Source organism: Centruroides vittatus, unplaced genomic scaffold (assembly GCF_030686945.1).
Source record: "Centruroides vittatus isolate TY-2023 unplaced genomic scaffold, ASM3068694v2 contig_5, whole genome shotgun sequence".
Lineage (NCBI taxonomy): Eukaryota > Metazoa > Arthropoda > Arachnida > Scorpiones > Buthidae > Centruroides > Centruroides vittatus.
The window spans coordinates 3,638,805-3,658,435 of NW_027122286.1; the positions used below are offsets into that span (position 1 = coordinate 3,638,805).

At 28.9% G+C, this 19,631-nt stretch overlaps 1 protein-coding gene across 16 annotated transcripts in view; it reads left to right on the top strand.

Annotated features, from left to right (window-relative positions):
• The window catches only part of LOC136978245 (voltage-dependent calcium channel type A subunit alpha-1-like), a 637,477-nt gene that overhangs the window by 159,766 nt on the left and 458,080 nt on the right, over nucleotides 1-19,631 (top strand). For all 16 annotated transcript variants that reach the window (XM_067273927.1, XM_067273930.1, XM_067273917.1 and 13 more), the window contains one exon: nucleotides 4,742-4,801. In XM_067273927.1, coding sequence (XP_067130028.1) covers nucleotides 4,742-4,801 — 60 coding nt within the window. The remainder of the gene's footprint in view (nucleotides 1-4,741; nucleotides 4,802-19,631) is intronic.

Sequence of the window (19,631 nt, forward strand, 5' to 3'; positions counted from 1 at the left end):
ATTAAATCAATAAAAGATGCAATCTTGAAACCTATTTCTCCATTTCCTATATAAATGTTAATCTGGATTTAAATGATTGCGATTTAAGCGGAACCAATCTACCGTGCAAATCGAGGGTTAGATGCGTGTGTTTTATGTAGGCCTTACAACATTCATACATAAACATATAACAAGTTTTTACGAACATTTTTAAACTCGCATAAAACAGATATAAAAGTCATTTCACAAGCTTTATAGTTTATAAGATTCTATGAGAACAATCGATGAGATATTCTAATTCTATAATTCCACATATTTAAAGCTACCAGCAAACTTACGGAAGGAAGAGATAAAAATGTTTAAAGTATTATATTTACAACACTTTAAAACATCGTATATGCTACTTTATATTATAAATATGCCAATCTTTTAAATAAATTTGGAAGATGGAAACGATCATGTATCAAATTCCGTTTGAAGATAGGAAATAACTACCTCTAAAACGATTCTAGAAAAAAGTTCTATTGCAATATACCGAAATCTCTATAGAAATCTTTTCTCATTGCAAAATTCTTTACTATTTTATCAACATGATATTTATTTAGTAACTTGTTGTATGTAATTACTTCCAAATTATTTACAAATTGTGAATAAATATACTATGCTCTGATTATTGATGAATAGCACAACTGTAAAATATAAAGCATATAATAAAACTGTATCGAACAGAAAATTTAACAAGTTTTTAAAGGGGATATTTACATGGATAAATTTATAAATGAGAAACAGTTTCGTATTTTTTTTTCTTTTTTTTGCAAAACGTGATTATTAAATGTATAATATATAAATATAAGTGAATCTCATTTAACCCACAGTCAATTGTCACGGATTATTTTTAAAATATATAATTTTTAACTTTTTTGTAAGAAATTATAAAAAATAACTACGGTTCTTTAATTAGCAAATTAAATATTTAAACGATTATTGTTACATTTCTGTTTTGTGAATATTATAATACTACAGAATACAATTACAATAATTTTTATATTATCAAGATATTTTTTCATATTAATTACTAACTGTAATTACGTTTCGTGTAAATAAATATAAACTTTATTTCAAGTATCAAATGACACATTGAACTACATTGAAAAACACTTCGTATTATTTATTAAAAGCAAATAAAATTAATATTGTATTTTTAATTTTCAATACTTTAATTTAGTTTTGCAATTGATAATAGACATTTAATAAAAAGCATTTTTGGATTATTTTTGTAACTGTCCTCTGGTTCTGTCCTCTTTACGAATTAGAAAAATAAACTTTAATATTGCAATATATAAGGATTTAGTCAATAATATCACAAGAAAAAATTGACGTCTGTAATAATCTTCAGAATTCTGTACAATATATTGCACCATAACGTTGTTTTCTTCTCCAGAAATAATTTACAACTTGCACTTCAAATTCTCCACATAATTTCATTATTACACTTGAAAAATATTATGAAGTATTATTCAGGCTTATTTCTCGTTCCTGTAAACGTACTTTCGATTTTCTTTGTTGGTTTCGTAGTAATAAATTTTAATTTTCGATAGTATATTAATATTTATCTATTATTATAGTATTCATTATAGAATAATATAATATCATTAAGAAACTACACACTGTATTACTTGCATCTGCTATATTAACCATAATGTTTAACAAAATTTCGAGCATAATATTCATCGACATTTGAAATTTTGAAGTCTTAATAACAAAATAACGGTACTACTAAATAAATTATTTTATCACTATACAAATAATTTGCTACTTGTATCATGCTGCGCAGAGATACAATTACATTTAAACAGCATTAAATAGTAAGCGTTGAATTAATTTCAGATATTACACAGTCTTAGTTATTACGACTGTGTAGTAATAATTCAAATTTCATGTTTTCAATAGAATAGAATTTTCCCATAAAACAGAACTGGAAACACGAAGAGTGCCTGTGGCACCCACCAACAGGAGGCCTCAAACTAATCTTCCATATGAAAATATTTCCCGAAAAAATTTTCCCCGAAAAATAATATCTGAAGTCAACACTGTACAGTACATGGGCCTCCTAATTCAAATTTGCCTGGGCCCCATGAAGCTAACGTCATTGACTTTATTCACATGCAAGGGCGTCGCCAGCCAATGGGCCAGGGGGGGGGGCAAGATGATATAAATTGATAGAGGATATGAATTGTATGTAGGTAAAATAAAAACGATTCATAAATTTTAAGAAGCTTAAGAAGATTATTTTAATTAAAACATAATCTTCTTGGGTTTTTCGCGCGGGAATTATAAATCGGGCAATAAATGACTTAGCATTTAAATAATTTTTTTCGCATGTTTAGGGAGGGGCAACTGCCCCTCTGCCCCCCTCTGGCGACGCCCTTGTTTACATGTTGAGTCTTGCTGTCACGTTTGATTCTAGTATTCTTATGCTATAACTTTCAAGTTTCCTTTATTTGTTTTCGTTGAGCTTTGCTTTTCAACCTGGTTCCACCAGTTTTTAAATGTGATTTTAAATATTTTTCAGTTATCAATAAGCCATGAAGTTACATGATAATTATCTGAGATCATGCTAATTCTATTTTCTCGTGACAGTCACGCAATAGCCTGCTCTACGTCATATCACGTGATAGCTGATTGACCAATAATATGTTAAAATTTTAAATATTAGCTGTTATTTTATTTTAGATACTCAGTATTTTTAAATAAAATCTTTAAAAGGAAAAACAGGAGGAAATCAGCTTGCCCCTGTACATCACCCTTTTCCTGTTAACAATAGAGTCATGTGGTCATCTAACTCCTTTCAGGGGAAAATTTTTGAATTAAAAGAACGTGAGTTTCGGTTCAAACCGGACGTTCGTATATAGTCACTCGCTTTCCGTATCTCATCTCGACTTTCATATAATTCCATTCTCGAGATTAAAGAAGGACAGACGGAAGCTAGTGGGAATTTCTACATGTGCAATTTGAAAGTTGCAGCCCAATAAGAAGTTTATTTGAAATTAAAAAGAACTATTAATGAATGATTACGAATTTATTAAATCAAGATTATTGTTGTGAATGACTAAACCATTTTAATATATGACGAATGTTTTACAGAATCAGCTTTGTTCTACAATAACGAAAAATTCTAAAGCGCTCTTCGAAAGGAAATTATCATTGATATCTACGAAATGATTTGCAAGCAATTTGTATTAGAATCAAGCGGGTTAATAGGTTAATACAAGATCGCCGCTATGGTATCTCGCAGTCGCGTGCGAGTCCTATTTTTTGCACCTCTTACGAATTAGTGCAAATATATCGTGCATTCCTATTTTTTCATCAACGTTAAAACGTCTTTGAATTGAGTTTGGATGGTAAAAACTCCTGGCGACGTTGTTATATACTAGTCCGTAGAAGTTTCCTCACGGGACGAGAAACTCATCACCAAGGCCACTTCGCAAACGTTTGATCGTGCAGTAGTCCTACTATAAATCCATATAAATATATAATGCAAGCTTTAATATCAGTATTTCGTTGTTTTAAAGAAACATAAATTTTATTCATTTTTATGAATAAAAGCAGCCATAAATTATTGTTTTATCTATATGATTTATTTTCAAAAGTTCCGACGATAATATTAGCGTCTCTTTAAGATGCTATTTAATTTATTTATTAACCACAATTATATGAGATTATTGACCACAATAAGAATTCTTGCCAGAATGTATAACTTAAACAACATCCAAATTATCCTGCGGGGAGATTATCTATGGATAGTTATCAGTGTATTGCTGTATCCTGAGGAAATGCCTCGACTACGTAGGCTTAAATAGCTAATATTGCATTATAACGATACAAACAGTGCCCAAATTGTTAGAAAATTAAGAATTTTCGCAAAGTAAAAAAGCACAGCGTTTAAACAGAAAAATAAAATACAGTATCATAAGGGCTGTATTTTCCGCACGAATGTACGGAGCCCAAAATGTCAGTTGATCACCGTACAGCTTAAAAATATAATCGATTAACTAAATTAATTGAATTGTATAAATATTTTAAAAATCATGTTCTTATCAATTCTAAAGAAAGAAAAACACAATGTTCTAAACAGTTTACGATTCACATTCATAAGTAAGCCTATATTTAGAACACACGCACAAGATGACTTTAGAGCCATCCGTTAAAAACAGTTCGTTTGATTCTCATCAATTCTCATCATTCTCAGCGGTAGGTGTTAAATAACAATTACTATGGCTGTTGAAATATTGAATGTAAATACGGTTTGCTTGCAAAATCCGCGCGAGCGAAGCCGCGGGTAACAGCTAGTATCTGTATAAAAATATGCAGTATATTTTAAATAATAGTATCACTTTTTTTAAATATAAATATATAAGCACTGTTTTAAAGTAGACAACTCAATAAATATTCAAAATTATAAAATTATTATATATTATATGAGATTTTTCATTTAAACTAATTTTTTTATTTAGTATTTTAAAAATTTCCAAGCTAAATCATTGATTTAAATTGAAATTTACATTTTCTTTATCTGAATGTTTTAATAAAACGCGTTAATTGTTATTAAATTAGTTATTAATCACATATAATCTTAATAAGTATAAAAAATTAATAATTTTTATTCAAATCATTTTAATTTCTTGAATAAGCAATATTAATTTGATATAAATGACTAATTATACATATTTTTTACTTACTACTTATATTTTATTTTGATTAGAGGAAGTTATTTTAGCTGAAGAAAGAACTACGGAAGAAGAAAAGTTGCACATTATAGAAGGTGAGTTATTAATATTTGATTAGTACTTAAAATATAAAAACAGCATGACACTATTGACTGCTATCTAATTCAGCTGAATTGATCTAGATTGATAAGTAAAAATCGAATGCAGACCATTATATCCATTATTATTTTAAAACGAGAAAACCAAAAACGATTATAATAATAGGGACGTTTTCATGCATATAAATTTCATGAAATCTAATCAATAAGAAGACAATGGACATCAATACATGTACAGGTACAGTACATTGAGTTATCGGCATGAAAAGAAAACTTATTTGAAATTATTGGTGATATTAAATACTCAAAAATAAAGGCTTGAACTTTAAATAGTACCAAAAACCTTCAAAGATTAACTACTGTAAATTATAGTCTTTTGCGAAATCTCTTATTTATTATTATTAACAATACAAAATGCATAAATTATTAAATATTAAATATATAAAATATGAATCATTAATACGTCTGTAATAAAAATATACTTGTTCAAAACGGAATCTTAATAATACGGAAACCTGCCAAACCGAAAAAATATTCGGTACCGTACGATTCCGGTTTATACAGGTTTTACTGTATATTGTTATGTACTGCACTGTACATTTTCTAATAGAATGTCTCTGAATAGCTTGCACACATATCGTTACTGAAATTTTTCTTATCCAAATTTAAGAAAAAGTTATATAAGCTGTGTGAATACACACAGCTTATATAGATTAAGTCTTATAAATTCTAATGATTCATTTCATTCCATTGCAATGCAGTAGGGAAAACAAAAAAAAAAAAACAGTTTTAGTTATTGACTATCGCCAGATTAGACCTATACTTTTACTTAATAACAGATTTGTATTTTTATTTTGTAATCACAAGCATAATATTTTAGTTTATTGCTAGTGCTGATAATAACTTAGGAAGAATTCACACGTTGTGCTCTAAAAACAGACACAAAATTTTTTTTAACGAAATCAATGCGAGGTTCTTTCGTAACTTCTAGAAACTTCAACATTTCAGTGACACATAGGTACAAAACACGAAAATAAAAAGAAAACTTTAAAATATGACACTAAGAGCTTAGCGTGATCCATTTCACCCAACTTATTCTATCAAAAATGTTCACTCAGAGATGGTTTTCTAGGAACCAAATACGTTATTAAAACGAACGTTTACTGAAATATTTATAAAACTACTAGGATATGTTTTTATATATAAATATTAAAAAATTGCTAATATTTTTATACAGTTACTGTATATTTAAAATAAATTTAAAATAATTTATTCGAAAAAATGCAAATATTTAGAGAAATGAATTATTCATTCCGGCAGTTTTCTTAGAAAAATACCATTATATACCACCAATATTAGATAATTACTGAAGGTTACTTCATTAATGATATAAAAGTACGCTTATATATATGCATATTTATATATAGTTAATTAATTTATTTGAAAGATAATTTTACTTTTTAATTAGCTTCACTTTGCTATTTAAATATTTTTGTAATATTCACTATAAGCTTATGTATATTCTGTTATTCTGTCCCGTTTTATTACATTGTAATAATACATGATCACTATTTGTTTTATTTTGTAAACCAACTTATTTAAATTATGTACAAACAAATATTATTAAACACAAATTACATAATAGAACAAAATTTTCTATTTATATAATTGATAATTACTAAAATAAGCAAAGTAAAATTAATATAAATGTGATTTATGCAATATATATATATATATTATTATTATTATTATTATTATTATTGGTTCTTCTATTTATGTAAAATAATAAAAATTCAAAATGTCAGAATTGCAAAATATTTATAAAATAATTACTTTTACGATCGTAAATCGATTCTTGCAAGTGATGTTTTTATTCGATTCGCTCTTACAAATATAAACTTCCAACATGGATACAATAAATCAATAGTACTATAAACCTATCATTATTATTTGAAATTTATCATTCTTAAATATGGAAATAAAATATTTACTTTCCAATTCTAAGCTATCGATGTTTTAAATTTGTTAGTTTAATAGTTGCACCGTAGTTGGCCTATCAATTTATTGTAATTATTAAAATCAAATCTAAGAATGAATAAAAAGGTTCTTCGACTTCTTAATCATAAAATTTAGTTAACGTTAATTAATTTTATAATTAAAACTATATTTTATTCGAATTTTTTAGTCAACATAAAGAATAGATTCGGCAGAATAGATAAATGAAACGGCAGTATTTACATGTCACAGGAAGGTGGAAAGGTGTTCAAGCTCAAAAACGGAGATCGATTGCAATGATTATGGCCACGGTCTCCTGGTTTCTTTATAAAGATTTTACTTTCAATTATTTTCTAGTTATTTTATAACTTTATAGTTTCTAAATCTCACTCGATAGAGATATATTTGTTGTCGGGGAGGAAGAAAGCAATATCTTAGAGAGAAGCCTTTCTCCCAATAGAAAAGTCTATTGGTTTGGTCTGACTGTCGCTTGTTAGTAGGTGGTTTGAAATTGGAATTGTGTTCGTAATGTTGGCAGCAAAAAGTGATCCAGCCATAGTCGAACCAACCGGCTCTTTCCTATGGTCTCGATTTCAAATTTTTAATATTGATATTAACACAATATCTAACTTTTCGTTGACAATTTTTAAAAATTATTTACTATTTATTGGAACAATTTGGAAGAATTCATAGCTCTTTCTTATTTACTACCTGAGAAATATGCTTTCTCTAAAGTCTAAAATTTTTTAAATAGCAATATCAGTAGACAAATAATCCAGTATTTTAGCTTATCAACATTTTTCCATATACAGTACTGTATTTAAGTTTTTCTAAATCTTTTCTATATACAGTATTGTTTCTTTTTGATCGCAGTAAATTCCAAATACTGTACTTTGTGGATTAGATCACAAAATATTTGAAGTATTACAAATTTAAATACTGTTTTACACTTTTAATATGAAATTTTAGGGCATAATAATAATAATAATAATAGGATAATTTTATCTTAATGTGACTTACGAAGTCAAAATTCTTTAAATTTTCGAAAATAAGAAAGCATCATACGTTTTTATATATAACATTTAATCAAATTGTTTGATGCGTCAAGTATCTTTTTGGATTGAATTCCAAGATTATTTTCAAATACTTATCAAGTATCTGTAGACATGATTAAATTGTTCTTTCAATTAGAAGAGTGTACATATACTGGTATATACTGTACATAACGTATATAAGGTAGCCAAAATTTAGTTAATCATTTTAAAGTAAAAAACCTTTAATATACACTCAAACCTGTTTTTGTGCGGTCTTTTTTTTGTGCGATTTTTTATTTGTGCGATTTGTTTTGTGCAATTTTTTTGTGCGGTATACCAATTTGATTGAAATTCATATATCACACAAAAAAATCGCACAAAAAAAGACCGCACAAAAACAGGTTTGAGTGTAGTTTCTACTAACAAAGCAAAATAAAACTATTCAAAGTAAGATTCTCCATGCTCAATACAAATTTACAACATTCTACATCTTCAGTTATTGCAGTTTTTGATTATTTTAATTCAGGAATAATTTATTGCTCTTCTTTCTTTAAATCTTTAATATGTAAATCACTTGGTAAGTGGGATTCATCGTCCAGAAACTTCACTGTAACATTTCTTTCACAATTGCATGATTTTTATTGTTTTCATAAACTTTTCAAAAGAAATATTTATTGATTTAAACAAAGTTTACAATTTAATATTTCACAGGCACGTCATTGCTTCATTTCACATTTGTGAAATGCAATATAGCATCCTGATTGAATAGAACGAAAGCAAATGAGTCTAAACAATAATATGCAGCTGTTCTAAACCATTTAAACCATTTTACTACGTTTCTAGTTTAAAATAATCTGAAAATATTCTTAGTTAACTGATTTTTGGTTTTAATCATCCTGTATATAATTACAAAAACCATAAATTACATACAGATTAAGTAAATTGATTTTAAAAAATTAAAACAATGAACACAGAAAGATTAATTTAAAAGTTTAATTATAACAATAAAAATAAAACAAACTTTTTCGTTTATTATTTTTACCGTTTTTTACGACTTATAAGATGCAGCTTCATTTCAGCACAAAACATTTAAGGTAAAACAATGTATTTAAGCTATACTGCACATTTGACGATCGGCTCCGTAAAGTGTTTTTACTGTATTCTCGTTTTAAAAAAAAGTAAAATTGGAATTCACGTTGTTGTTTATCGGGAAAAAAGTGAAGTTTAAAAGAAGTCATTCCCAATTAAAATTTACCATTGAAATATTCAATGTATACATGCAAAAGCTGCTCGACTATAGCAAAAAATAATAATGCGTTTAATTAAACAATGACATTTTTATTCAAGTGTTGAGCTAGGTAGAAGTTACGTGTATCCTACTGAAGACCGTTTGGTATTCATTAGTCTGTGGGAGCTTGCAACTCCACATTTTTTAGTCTTCTTTCTGGATAAAAGTTGCATATTATATGCCATAAAATACGGCAATCACATTCTTCAATAATTATATTTTAATTTATTGGAATTTAATTTGAATTTGAATTGAAATTTATTTGATTCAATATTTCTTTTTTTCTATTTTTTCAATAGCGAAAGAAAAAATTTATAAATATCATAGAATTTTTAAAATATTTCACATATGATAAAATTTAGTCATTTGTCAACTTCACTATTCAAATAAATGGGTTTTTACATTACATTCAGAAATTCGAATACAAAATGTTTTGAGAAACGTCAAAAGAGAGATGAATGAGCTTTCAGTTTTTAAATACATTGTAAGATAAATTAAAAAATCAGTAATAATTTATATTTTATGTGAAACTACTACATAATCATTTTATTCAAATCACTTGATAAAATATAACTGACAACTTTAATAAAATGTTTAAAAATTGTTATTTATTAGTATACGACAGAATGATTAATGATAACAAATGAAGTTGCAGATAATATGTAGATAATTGTAGATACCTTAACATTAAGATTATTTATGAACAAGTTGTAAATGCGTTTTTAAAACTCCATAAAAATTCTGTGAAATATTTAGAATTTTAAAATATCTTCATTACTACCGTATTTTTCCTCTTTTAATTGCATTTTAACTAAATAATTTCATTATATATTTCGATTAATTTTATTGACTAAAGCAACGAATTTTCTGACTTGTTAATTAGATTAAAAATAAAGTACTGTACGATACATTTTTATACTTGATAATTGAGATTAAAACCTTAAACTTGAAATAAATAAAGGTGTTATATATTAAAAAATTTATTCTGAGTTTAAAGTATATAGATTTATATATTTTTTTTATCGTCTCAATTAGCAAATATATTAATTAGAACTTCGTCCCTGACATGAGAGCGGACTCACGTTACATCATTTTGTGGGCGCTAAATTAAAGCGAATTGTTACTCTGTATTCGCAGTGAATTCTTATCTTTATTTTAAAACTTCCCTTATTTATATAACAAACGTTGTGGAAAGTACTTTTTATGCAACGTTTGATACGTTAACGTATATAGATTAAGATACATATGCTAAATTTTTCGCATTACGTATTTCAGCGTTTTGTCAATTTGAGTCGCTGCGCTTCAATTAATTTTTGAAGTACATCTTAAATATTTTCAATGCAAAAAAAGAAAATGTTAAATAAATCTAAAATTTCTTACATTTTGCACATCGCAAAAAATATTTAAAGGAATGTGTAGAAAAAATTGGAATTAAAATCTTAGATAAGAAGTATCTAATTAATTTACTACATTTTGAGGCCCTCTCGCTAAAATGTTTTGAAGGCCTTCCATCTAAGAAAAATAAAACTTTAATTTTCGAGTAGCATTTTTTAATATGTTGCATGAAAATAGAACGAAGAAATTCATTTCAATTAATATCCATCGGGTTATTTCGATAATATATGCAATATTAATACAGCAGAAATTTTTAGAAACATCTAAGCAGTTGAAATCCGCATGGCTCCACTACTTTGCGGGATTTTGAGCATATTTACACCTTTACCTCTACTTAAAAAATGTAAAAAAAATTCTGAATTTTAATAAAAAAAACACCAGTATTCTATTAATATAAATTATTATTGTTATCAAATTCATCATATATTACCTTATACTGTTTTAAAATATTTACCTTAAGTAAATATATTTTAATTGGAAAAATAAAAATATTCAAAGAACTAAAGAACTTGACTTCTTATAATAACTTAGCATGCATTTTTGTTTTCATTAATATTATGAATTTTAATTAAACAATTTTAGTTGATATAGATTATTATAAATTATAAAAATTTATTGCGTATGCCCCATATAAATTAATCGATATTCTATTAAGACAGTAACATGCTATGTTTAACTTGTCACCTTTCGTGCGTGACGTTGTTGTTAACAATGTTTAGCCGACGAAACATTGCTTACACTACTTGTAACGTCACGCATCAAAACCATCTGTTATTTTTCCTTCCTGTTTTTAAATAAAGCTACTGTCTAATATGGATATAATGATCTTATCTTATATTTATTCATCTCACACACCTAATTGCTTACTTTAATATTCATTGTAAATTTTTTAAAGTATGGTTTGTAATCTTGACAAAATTATCCATGTTTACATTATGTTATAACAATTATATTTAATATTACGTATTTCAAATATATATATATTTAAAAAAATTATACTTAAAAGAGATACAATTCGCATTTTTTAATTTGAAAAACAATTCGCTTATTTTATAATTAAGGCATTTTTTAAAATCATATTCTATCCTATCTTTTAATCCCGACTTCCTGTCGGGTCCGAATATTTATCTTTAAATAAAAATTATAAAATATTTTATTAAGGTAGGAAAGTTTTATTTTTTTACAGTGAATATACTGCATAAAACATTATTTAAAACGATAAAACTAAATATTAAAAACTGATAATAAAAAAAGTAATTTTCACGTATGACTTTGGTGTTATCGAAACGAAACCTAACAAAAGCATCACTGCACAACTGCACAACTAAAAAATCCAGCAACGAGTTGCCTTAACTTTCCCGACAAAAAAGTTAAAATTGTGTGTGGTGCAATGTGTTATAAGATTTTATTTAAAAGATTTTTTTATTATTAATTATTATAAAACAGCAAAAAGCTTAATTTTGAGGGTAGTGATGAGTTTTATAAAAATTACAAATGCTAACGAGTAATTATTTATTGTGACATCGTCACAATGCCGGGCTGCAAATTTTAATCATATTTTAAATTTATTTAATTTAAAATATATACTCTACATCTCAGATTAATAGAGTCTTGCCCCTGTACATCATACTTTTCCTGTTAACAATGGAGTCATGTCCGTCATCTATCTAATTCCATTCAGGGAGAAAGGTTTGAATTGAATTCATGTGACTTTCAGTCTAGTCTGGAAGTTTGTATATAGTTCATCGGGACCTCCTTCCTCTAAGCCTTCCATATCTCGTTTCGTTTTTCATCTATCCAACCTCCTTTCTCGATATTAAGGAAGGACGGACGGACGACAGTGGGAATTTATAGGTCTACAATTTTTTCAAATTGCAGCCCAGTAACGAATAAAATCTTCATTAAGTCCGACCACATTTGAGATATGATATATGACCATCTCTAGCTCCCACCTCTTGACCTTTAACCATCAAAAGTTAATAGCATCGGTACCACTTATACACAGAACTCTTTGTAAAAATTTCAGAAAATTTCGGCAAAAGACACAGGAATTAAGCTTCAAAGTGGATGAAATAAAACTGTACTCCCCACATACACGCTAACATCCATACATACAAAAATAAACCCCAACTTTTTTTACATTTTTCAAGATTTCAAGGTCCCCTGAGTCCAAAAATGTAAAAATCTTGAGGGTTATTTTTGACTGATCGTCATACTTTGCCTCTATCATATATAACAGCTGGGAAGGTAAAATGTACGAACGTGCTGACTTGGCACACGAAAAGCGATTGAGGAATATCATATACGAAATGTGATTTATTCGAAGTCAGGACTTTCTTTACTATACTAATATATTTTAAAACAAAAATAATGTTTATAACGATTCGATTTAAAATCAACTGTTTTATTCAATATATTTTATTTCGAATTATAATATATATTCATAAATCTGGTTTATGCAAAATCAATTTTTTTAAATAAACGACCTACAAGTTAGCGCATAAATCAATTTTGTTCTATCTTATAATAAGTTGTTCTTTTTCCAATATTTACAGTTGGCACTTGCACAAAATTTAAAAATACATTAAACAAAGAGTAAATAAATAGAATCTACATTTGAAAAATAAAAAATAGTGACAAATTTTATAATATTTATTAAGATTTATTATATAACATTTACAAAAATTATTTATTGCAAATACACATTTCTGAATACAGTATTTTATTTAAACATTACTAACAAGAAATGCTTGAAGGGAAGAATTGTACATTAATTATAATTCTTATAAATTATGATCTTTCAACTGTTTTATTTATTAGTAGAATTTTCCCTCCATATTATTAATAAAATGAAGATAGATGTATTATTTTTAAGAAAAATAATGGTTCTAATACTGTTATTATTCATAAAACAATTATTATTTTTTAAAAATTATTTAATAAATCATTGTGTATGAATTAATATATGTTATTTTGAACAAATAGTTTTTAAATAAAAATTCACTTTTTCAAATAGTTTTTGGGAAGTTTTATCAGTTTAAACATTGAAAATTATCTTTACATAAGAGCCGAGTGAATAAAACCGCTGAATACTGATAGTCACGGGTTCCTGTCTCGCCAACGGGCTGGTTTCGTGGAGTTTTCTTTACGTTTCCTTTACGTTTGTAACATCTAAATAGAGGCCAATTTCTCATGAAAAGTATTTTCGGGAGGCTTCTTCCTTGGCCGATCGCCCATGTATTCCGTGCCGCGTTGCCATATCCCATCAAACCAACCAATCTTATATAATATAATTCTATAGAAGTTTGTATATTTGAAAAAATGTATTTGTCAAAGTATATTATTATCTTTCTTTTCCGAAGGGTTGTTCCTATCCCTCAGCCAAGCTGGCTATTTACTATTAGACTCGTCCTTAATGGCAATGATTGAGAGTGGTCGTATAATTTATAGTGTGCCGGTGCCTTGCTCTAACAGATCAATATCTTAGTTATTTTTAGACATTGCTATCATACCTTCTATTCGTTGATCAAATTTAATTTTTAATGTAAATTTACGATTCACAACTTTGGGTTCGCTTTATTCTGGAATTTGTATCATAAGATATCATCATGTTGCCATAAACAATAACATACGAACCCGATTTGGATTGTCAAGATTTTTTTATACAGTCTGTCAGAGATCACAGCTTTTGCACAGTGATGTTGTTCTCTATCACTCATCCGTGTTTATCGATTTCCTTGCAAATCAAACTACCCTTAAAGAGCAAAATTCAGGCTGTAAGATGTTTTATTGTGTACTAAATTTAATCCGAATTCAAACAAAATTAATCAAATATTTGATATCTATCGTTCATAGAATTAATACAAATATATATTAAATATATAAACTAATATATATATATTTTAGTTTAGTTACAAAATTTTATAAGAAATGAAATATCCGGAACAAATTGCCCAGGAGAAAATTCCTGGCATTTCTCAACATGGAAAGACGTTGTAATGCACAAGGAAGCTGAATTTACAAATTAATTATGATCAAAAGAACAAAATTTATAAATAATGTATATAAAAATCTTATTAGCAAGTTGTATTTGTCACTAAATTTAGAAAATTGAGGTGCAATTGTTAAAAAAAGTTCTAAAACAGTGCTCCTGAAACATATACAGCAAAACCATCGTTTTTTTTTTTTTTTGTGCATAAAAGTATACATAAAACACGTAAAACTCGAAAAATAATAGAAAATTTAAATTAATTACTCATTTTCGAAATCTGATTCGCCAGTTTCATAGTTTACAAACATACAATCGTTCTATAGTCTCCATGATCAGCCACAGACGTGAGGAAAGTACATCTTTGAACTGAAAAAACGATTTCTTCAGATCAACAGATTTGAGAAGAGCATATTTGGTTTTCACTAAGAACTCTAGCTTTTGTGAGTTAAGAGACACAGGAATTATATTTTGAATACCCGGATATTTGCTTAGAGTATTCCAGTTTCTCTAAAGCTAATCTATTTAACTGGCTTTCGTGTGTTTAAAAATCTTCCACTGCTTCTCAATAGATAGACTGGTTTCTTCAAGCTTAGAAAACGATCTGCACAAGAATTTGTATGAACAGTATAGAGTCCCTTTAACATTGCTTTTTATTTCAGCAAATACTCGAGTTTCATTGTGGCCATTGGAAATTTTTTTTTCGTCCAGTTTATCAATGAATGCTTCTATGTATAAATTTTTGGCATGAAAACAAACCACTTTGAATCCACATGCCCCCACTTCGTTATTATAAGGTGTTTTGGGAGTGGCAAGTTAATTGTCTCTGTATATACAGGGTGTTTCAAAAAAATGGGCAAAACTTCAAGGGGTGAAAGAACACATTAAAACAAACATTTTTCGTCATAGGATGAGTGGTCGAATGTGAAGTGTTGAGGCGCAGTTAAGACTCGTGACATAGAACATGGAAAAAGAATCTTTAATAGCAGATAATTACAGAAATTGCTCAAAAAGCGACCGGAAACCGTAATGCGTGCTTCACAGCGTAGACGGACTGAATCGCGTATATTTTGGAAGATATCAGGTTTTTCAATCTGAAATTGGCCTATTGAGAAAACGCTCCCGATACTTTCGTTGCGCTTTTACGGCATTGCCATTGGCAGATCCGTACGTAAAATTCAATATCGGTCTTCAGACATTGAGGTTGCAAATGACCATGTATACAAACAACGCGCTTTTATTCGCTTGTGCCAACGATAGATCTGACACCTAGCAGTATTAGCGCGAACTACATAATGGCGGCTGCTATGGGTATAAAGTAATTTGTTAGAATAGAAAGTGTTCACCTATCTAATATAGGCCATCGTCAGGTTTAATATTATAAATGTTCCGAAATGGAACGTACCGTTTTCGAATATTTTACATATTTAAAATTCAAAAAATAATTTAACTTTAAAATAAATTGAAAGAAGTGTGTATATTAAATAAATAAATAAACAAATAAAACATAGAAAACAAAGCTAAGTAGAAAGAAATGATTTAAGGGTTTTTAAATGCCATTCTTTTTTCTATTATATATTTCCACGCTGTTGGAAGCGCATTAGCATCCATAGCATTTAGGCAACGGTTTTTCATTTTACTTCTATAAATTTCCACCTTTTCCATCTCCAACGCAATGGATGGAGAGTGCACCGTTTAAATGACTTTAGCCTCTTTCCATTTTACAATCGTTCCTTCAGTCTGTGCTATAATTGATAATATTGTGTTGTGTCGTTTGTCAACATTGTATCAAATGCTCTTTTTTTTTATAAAAATCGAGAATGATCTATAAAAGAGCACCTAATATCTGTAGCTTGCTACGGAACGATAAAGACAGCGTGAAAAAGGAAGGTAAAGCTAGGGTATATAAAATTCCATTTGAAAATCAACAGTTAGGAATCGAAAAAGATTATGTGGGTGTGACTAGAAGAAACCTGGCGGTACGTCTGCGAGAACATACATACAATTTTGACAAAGGACACAACACTATTAGCAATTATGGCACAGACTGAAGGAGCGATTGTAAAATGGAAAGAGGCTAAAGTCATTTAAACGGTGCACTCTCCATCCATTGCGTTGGAGATGGAAAAGGTGGAAATTTATAGAAGTAAAATGAAAAACCGTTGCCTAAATGCTATGGATGCTAATGCGCTTCCAACAGCGTGGAAATATATAATAGAAAAAAGAATGGCATTTAAAAACCCTTAAATCATTTCTTTCTACTTAGCTTTGTTTTCTATGTTTTATTTGTTTATTTATTTATTTAATATACACACTTCTTTCAATTTATTTTAAAGTTAAATTATTTTTTGAATTTTAAATATGTAAAATATTCGAAAACGGTACGTTCCATTTTGGAACATTTATATATTAAACCTGACGATGGCCTATATTAGATAGAGTGAAAACATTTGTATAGAAGAATTTTAAGCTCAGCAAAATTAGCTGTGGTGAAACTGTAGTAAATTGTTTGCTGAGAAAAAGCTGGATAGATGTAAAGTTACCAGTTTTAGTATTTTCTCTCCTTCTGTAAGACATCTTTTTCGATCAGCCACACATTCTAAAATGTCACAAAGTGTAATCATCGTGACATAAACAACTACGAAATCAACTAGGATTAATGTCGGATACAAATGCGAATAAAACGTTTTGACTACAGAGAGAAAAGTTATTAAAAAGACAACACACAAGTAACTCTCGTACGTTGTCAAGCACGTTATACCCTTTGTGGCAGCCATTTTGGTCGACTCATACGCCACCTATATTTACTGGCACAAGCGAATACGCTCACTAGATAGCGCTTACTACCCCGCTTGCTGTTACGATTCGACTACGCATTCTATGATTGGAAATATTTGTTTTAGTGTGTTTTTTCACCCCTTGTCCATCTTTTTTGAAACACCCTGTAGATGTATTGTGTACATTCGCAGGACATTTAATCAAAACTTTTTCATTTCCGAAATGAAATTGTTGGCGCAAGAGATTTATGCTCCAATTGCTTCAATACCCTTTTAAGGCAGTGGGAAAAACAAGTAATATGTCTCAGATTCAGAAACATGAACTTTACATTTGAGCATGCACTTAGCGTGTGTGGTGTCTGGTCTGTTAAAAGTAGCTAAATGTTTCATGCGGAATGGCAGAGTCCCACAATTTGGCACACGCCTCATTGAAGGCTATTATAATAGTTATGGAATTAGTCTTTTCTAATTCGTAAACTCTTAACCAGATCCGGTTCTGATAGGTGTGCAGCGTGTGTATTCAAGCAGGTGGCCAAATTCCTAGGGCGGCTGACAGTGCACTTTAAAATATAAAATTCAAATATAATTTAATATTTTAATATAGTAATCGGAGATGAAACAGATTGATGTTTGCATGACGACTGATGTTATAAGGTTAGTATAGCTATGCAGTTTACGGATATAAATAAGGAAGAGGCATGCTAAGTGTTTTGCATCAGAAAGTTTAAAAGTGCAAGCACAAGTGATAAGGAATTTATCCGTAGAACCAGAGAAGAATTTGTCAGTGGAAATTCCATAACCACTATGATTGTTGTGCTGCAATTTGAAAAACTTGTAGACTTATAAATTCCAACTATCAGCTGTTGTCTGCCTGTCTTTCCTGAATCTCGAGCACGGTGTTAGATAAATGAAAGAAGAGAAAATATAAAAAGTTTAGCGGCAGGAAGACCCGATTAACTATGTATGAACTTCCGATGCAAACCGGAAGTCACATTATTTCAATTTAAAACTTTCCCCTGTAAGCAGTTAATAGATGGCCGCACGACTCTATTGCTAACAGAAAAAGTATGAGCGGCCGGATGGCCGAGCGGTCAAGGTTAGCAGCCTGCCGCCCTGGGGGACCCGGGATCGCATCTGAACGGGTCGAAAAATCCCCAGGAATTTTTCGGGGGTGGTCCGTCCGGATATGTCGGTTTCCGTCCCTCAACCACCCGGCCGCCCCATTGTGGGCTTGGCCGAACTCATAATGGGCTTGTTATAAGAGGCCCTCTTAATGCCCATAGGGCGGAAAGAGTTAAAAAAAAAAAAAAAAAAAAAAACAGAATAAGTATGATGTACTGTACAGAAGCAAGGTACTACTAATTTAAGGTGGAGACTGGAGAGCACATATTTTAAGTTAAAAATATGATTAAAATTGCAGTTCGACATTGTGACGAAGTCGCAATAAATAATTGCTCGTTTCTTGTTTTAAATCACGTAAAAAGCACAAAACTTGGAGTTTGTGAACATTTGAAGTTTGCAAACTCCAAGCTTTATTTACGTTAACGTCTTATAATTAAGTTTAAGATTACACTGACGTAACTCATTTTGAACGGTTGCATTAAATAACATACGTACAACGTTTTATGTTTATGCTATATTTTCATTATGAAAGGACCTTTATTACCGTACCGTTAATGTTAAATCGTTACTTACATCACTGTTTTAATTGTTGACGAAATTAACAGAAAATTTAAATAAAGAAAAAGAGATGCGCACGAACGTTATTATTTTAAATATTCACATTTAAATTAATTTTTATACACATATACATATATATTGTATTTATATACTAAGTAAGAAAAATTTCTTTAAATTAATTTTATTTTAATTTGCAAATTCTATTTTATGGCAGCGCTAAAATATAATTTTGAACAAAGTCGCCTGTTATTTACGAGGCGGCTTGATTTAAATAAAATGAAAATAAATACATACAGTTTTATAATGGATTTTTTAAAATCCCTGTCAACTATATAAAACTTTCCTAAATCATACCAGTAGGATCTTATGGGTTATTTTTTTATTTTTGTTTAAACGTTGCTTCATATGCAAGCTGAACATGGCTTTTCCTTAGTGTGTTTTGTCAGGGATTGACTGCTTGGTATATTTTTCTAGGAAGTTTTTTGAATGCTGGATAAGTTAAGAGCAATCCCTGACTATATTAAAGCTGTACCTAATTCACATGAAAATTTGTTCTTCTTGCTTGCATTGTCCTTTGCAGAATTTAATGATGCCAAAATAAAACACTGTCTCTTTTTTCTTTCTTTCCTGTTAGAAATGTTTTGCATATTTAATATGTTACTTAACCCGT